We start from the raw sequence: 3,917 nt of genomic DNA, 5'->3' as shown, positions 1-3,917 counted from the left end.
ATGCTAGCCCTGGGACCAAGGGAACCACATTGGAAAGCCTGTCTTGGGAGAGTAAACATGTCCCAATAACACAAAGGCCTTATGAAATGTGGGATGGGCAGCTCTAGCAGTTGTAGAAACACTCCATCCCCCTGGGCCAACAGACTTGTTCAGCTTGTGTCTTGCTATCACTGTCTGCAGGAGCAAGGCCTCGGGAAAGACCTGCAGGCAAAAGAGTTTAAGAGAAAAACCAGCATAGTGGGAGATGGAATTGTTTTGTACCACAGATGTCGAGCTTGACCTCCTCTCCCTGCAAGCCAGCCCTGCTGCAGATCCTGGGCTCTTTTCCACCTCCTTCAGCCAGGAATCCTTGGGCAATCGGTAGATCTCCAGCCAAGCTTTTATGCTGTCTGCATTGGGAAACCGTGTTGAGCAATTGAAAATGAAGAGAAAAGGTCTTTCAAGCAAGCAGCCTCTGCTATTTTATATCCTTAAAAGAAGATTTGGATATTTTTTGAAATATAAAATCCCTGTGAACCCCATGCAGCCCACCTCTCCTCCCACTTAACATGCTCGACAGAGACTGACATCTCAGCCTCCAACTCAAGTCCTCAAGGTCCCACATCCACCAAAGAAATTCCATGAAGCGACTCAGTCAAAGAATTTGACCTGTAGCCCCTGAGGTAAAGTAGAAAATGAGACATGGTCTCACACTGGTCCTCTGTGGATGCTATATGTCTCATTCTCAGCATACGTCCAGGCAGATTCCACCAAACATGGGTCCAGAAAACCTCCTGGCAGCAAATTGGTTGACAAAGGCAGCTGCCATCAAACAGAAGTTTGTTGCAGTATTTTAAGAGACTGTCTCTATGCTGTCTGGCTTATGTCTGCAGAGAAAATTCTTCTAGGTCTACATATCTCCAGTGTAAAAGTGAGCAATAGCAAACCAGGTGAAGAACTGGCTTTGGTACTTCTGGAGAGGAGAGGGAAACCTGCTGACTGCACTGACCAGTTTCAGAGAACTCATTTTTGGGATCAGTCCTGATCCACACCAGGCCTTTTGGAGAGGTCAGGGAGTGGCAGGAGCAGCTCTCTAAGCTGGAGGAGGGACTGGGAGGGTTAGGAAGAGGATCCTTGAGAACCCAAAGCACTTAGAGTATTAAAAAAGCATTGCTGCTGGTCTCTCTGCTAAAACACAACAGCTGTCACCCAACACACCATGTTCCTGCACTTGCCTTGCAGCAGAACTCCTGCATAATCACCTCCCGGGGAGAGCACGACCTCCGTGCAAGCACTTCGCTTGCTGATATCCTCCTGCCAAAGAAAAACAGGCTGGCATCAAAGCAAGATCATGGATTCAGAGAGCTCCATGGCCTTACACAGTTCTCAACGGGGTGAAGGCCAGGCAGATTGCTGGAAGAACAGGAATAAATACTGGGCAGAACTCTTGGAGTGCTACTGCCCATGACAGAAATTCTTGGGGCAATTACTTCTCCTCATGATTGATTACTTACCAGCCTGTGCACGGTATCTATGGAATTAAGTCAGTACTTACCACTTCATTTAGGATTTTAATGACTAGGAAGCTTTCCTTGTGAAAGCAGAAGAGCCAGACAAGCCCTGGAATAGAAATACAGAAGTAGCAGTAGGAGGAAGAGAAAAGTGAACAGATGGTAGCCACACTCTTGGCATCTGGCTCTTACAATATGTGCAGGAGAGTGAACAAGACTACAATTTTTCCTGGGCTCAAGGACTAATATCTCACTGCTTCCAGCACTAAACTTTTGCTGGCTTCCTTACGCCAGCACCAGCAAATATTTGAAAAGTATCTCCACCAGAATCAATAGGTTTCAGATGAATCAACAAACTAACCTGTTTACCACAGGACTGTGTGATTACCGGTGCTGAAACAAAGCACGGGCAGGAGGTCATCACTAGCAGTGGTTCTTTCTGTCTGGACCAAGGTGTTCCTAAAATTTATTGTGCTTTACACTCAGTTCTGCACCTGCCTCTGCTACTCCAGAGAGGCCACCAAACCCACACCCTCTACTAATGACAAGGGCCTAGGGCCACTCTGTCACCCTACAATGTGTTATTTAATGCCCTCTTTGCAGGACTTTCTAGGAAATCCATTAGCCATTCTGATGTTCCTCCTGATTTAGCACTCTTCCTTAATGCAGCTGCCAGCTCTTCAGCTCCAGAGCACAGCCATCCCCTACTCACTCAAAGAAATCCAGGTCACACTAACCCATTTCATCCACAGCAAGCAGGACGTGATGATCATTCCCCAAATCCGAGACACGGATGGCACAAATCTCCATCTTGGCTGCATCCCAAGCACAGACCTCCTTATAGTCAGACACTTTGAAGGCAGCCAGACCCACGGACAGACCAACAAAGATGTATTTTCCAGACACTGCAAGGCAATTGGCTCTTCCTGTTACCTACCAAGAAAGGGAAAAGATGAGCATACCCAACTGCTTCCCCAGTGCAGGATACATCAGCCATACTAGTGATACACTCCAGTCCTTCCGCAACAGAAAATGCTGGTTTATTCTACCAGGGAAAAATGTTTGCATGAGCTTTCATCAGAAGAGCAGGGAAGGGGCTCTCACCTCTGTCACAGAGATTGTTCTGCATTGGGAATGAGAAAGTTTGCTCCCACCTTTCCCCTTCCAATAAACAGAAGGGGCTTTAAAGTCCAAGAACTCAGCAGCACTCAGCCCTCCCACTGCAAATGCAGAGCTGTGGTGGGATGCTGAGCTCCTCCAGGCAATCAGAAACACCAGCATATCCTCCTGGATACCTTCACATAACACTGGGGAAGGCAGTGCTGCCCTTCTGCTCACAGTGCTCCCATTAGGGTATTCACCCTAACACAGAGCTCAGTTTGTCCATTTATATGCTACTGACTAATTACCTTCTCCTCAGCAAACAAGGGTGGAGCCAGCCTGAGAAGCAGAAGGTGAATTTAGTGCTGTTTAAAATCTGCTTCTCTCTTTTCAGAGAGGTGTGATAGATGGGTGGGAAGCAGAACCTGTCAGACAAGCTTAGAAGCTGCAGCCTTTTTAAGTGAATCAGTGAGATGATGGTGGATTCGGAGGAAGGTGATGAACAGAAAGATGTAAAATCAACTGAAGGGATATTCTCTAGAAAAACTGCTATGGTGATTAACGCTATCTTTGCTGTGAGGGGCTCTGTACCTGGAATTCAGCTGTAGGAAAGCATTTTGTGGGTTGGACCTTTAGTTTTTGCACTTCTCGGAGCATCTCCCTTCTTTCAATGATTTCCATAGCATTCTCAAAAACCAGCATCACCAGTTTGTTGATCATCCTGAAGGGCTGAGGCAACGCATCACGCATTTGATCGGGATCCTGCAGGAAGAAATCTTCCTCGTCATCCTTTAGCCAGTCCTTTTCAGATGGCGGAGGAATCTCCAGGAGATGCTTCCGGATATACACAGCCATGGTTCTGCCCTTCCAGCTGCAAAATACACCACAGATGCAGGAATCACAGTGGATGCAGAAGAACAAAGAATCGGGCAATATCTACTTTCATGAGGTAATGGGGGTGGGGGGGGGAGAAAAAGATTATTAATGATCTCTAAGAGGAAAGGGGGGTTCCTTTCAGTACAGAGAGCCAGAGCAACCCTGTTTTAGACAGCTCCTTTCTCCTTGCTGCATCGATCGCCTCTGTTACTCGGGGGCTTTGTCCTGCTCTGGGAGCATCAGCCCCACAGAGCCCTGCAGGCTGCCGGCAGAAAAAGCTTTGGCATGAGAAAGCATTCAAAAATATTAGCTTGTTCTTCATTCAAAGGCTCGTTCGGCCTGAATAAAATAATAACAATTAATTCTGGAAAGCAAATTATTTCACTGAAAGTTATAAACTTCATTTCTAAACCACCGGGTGCTTTCTGAGCGGCCGGGGCAGCTCACAGC

General features: G+C 47.0%; 1 protein-coding gene across 1 annotated transcript in view; it reads right to left on the bottom strand.

Moving 5' to 3' along the window:
• Window positions 1-3,446, bottom strand: part of WDR93 (WD repeat domain 93) — an 11,054-nt gene extending 7,608 nt beyond the window's left edge. Inside the window, exons 1-5 of the mRNA XM_029083740.1 lie at window positions 3,183-3,446; window positions 2,228-2,423; window positions 1,535-1,599; window positions 1,211-1,293; window positions 262-385 (exon numbers count right to left, since the gene is read on the bottom strand). Coding sequence (XP_028939573.1) covers window positions 262-385; window positions 1,211-1,293; window positions 1,535-1,599; window positions 2,228-2,423; window positions 3,183-3,446 — 732 coding nt within the window. The remainder of the gene's footprint in view (window positions 1-261; window positions 386-1,210; window positions 1,294-1,534; window positions 1,600-2,227; window positions 2,424-3,182) is intronic.
• Window positions 3,447-3,917: the final 471 nt, after the last annotated feature.

The sequence above is a fragment of the Antrostomus carolinensis genome, unplaced genomic scaffold (genome assembly GCF_000700745.2).
Source record: "Antrostomus carolinensis isolate BGI_N321 unplaced genomic scaffold, ASM70074v2 scaffold55712, whole genome shotgun sequence".
NCBI lineage: Eukaryota > Metazoa > Chordata > Aves > Caprimulgiformes > Caprimulgidae > Antrostomus > Antrostomus carolinensis.
This window is presented reverse-complemented; position numbering and strand designations above follow the sequence as displayed.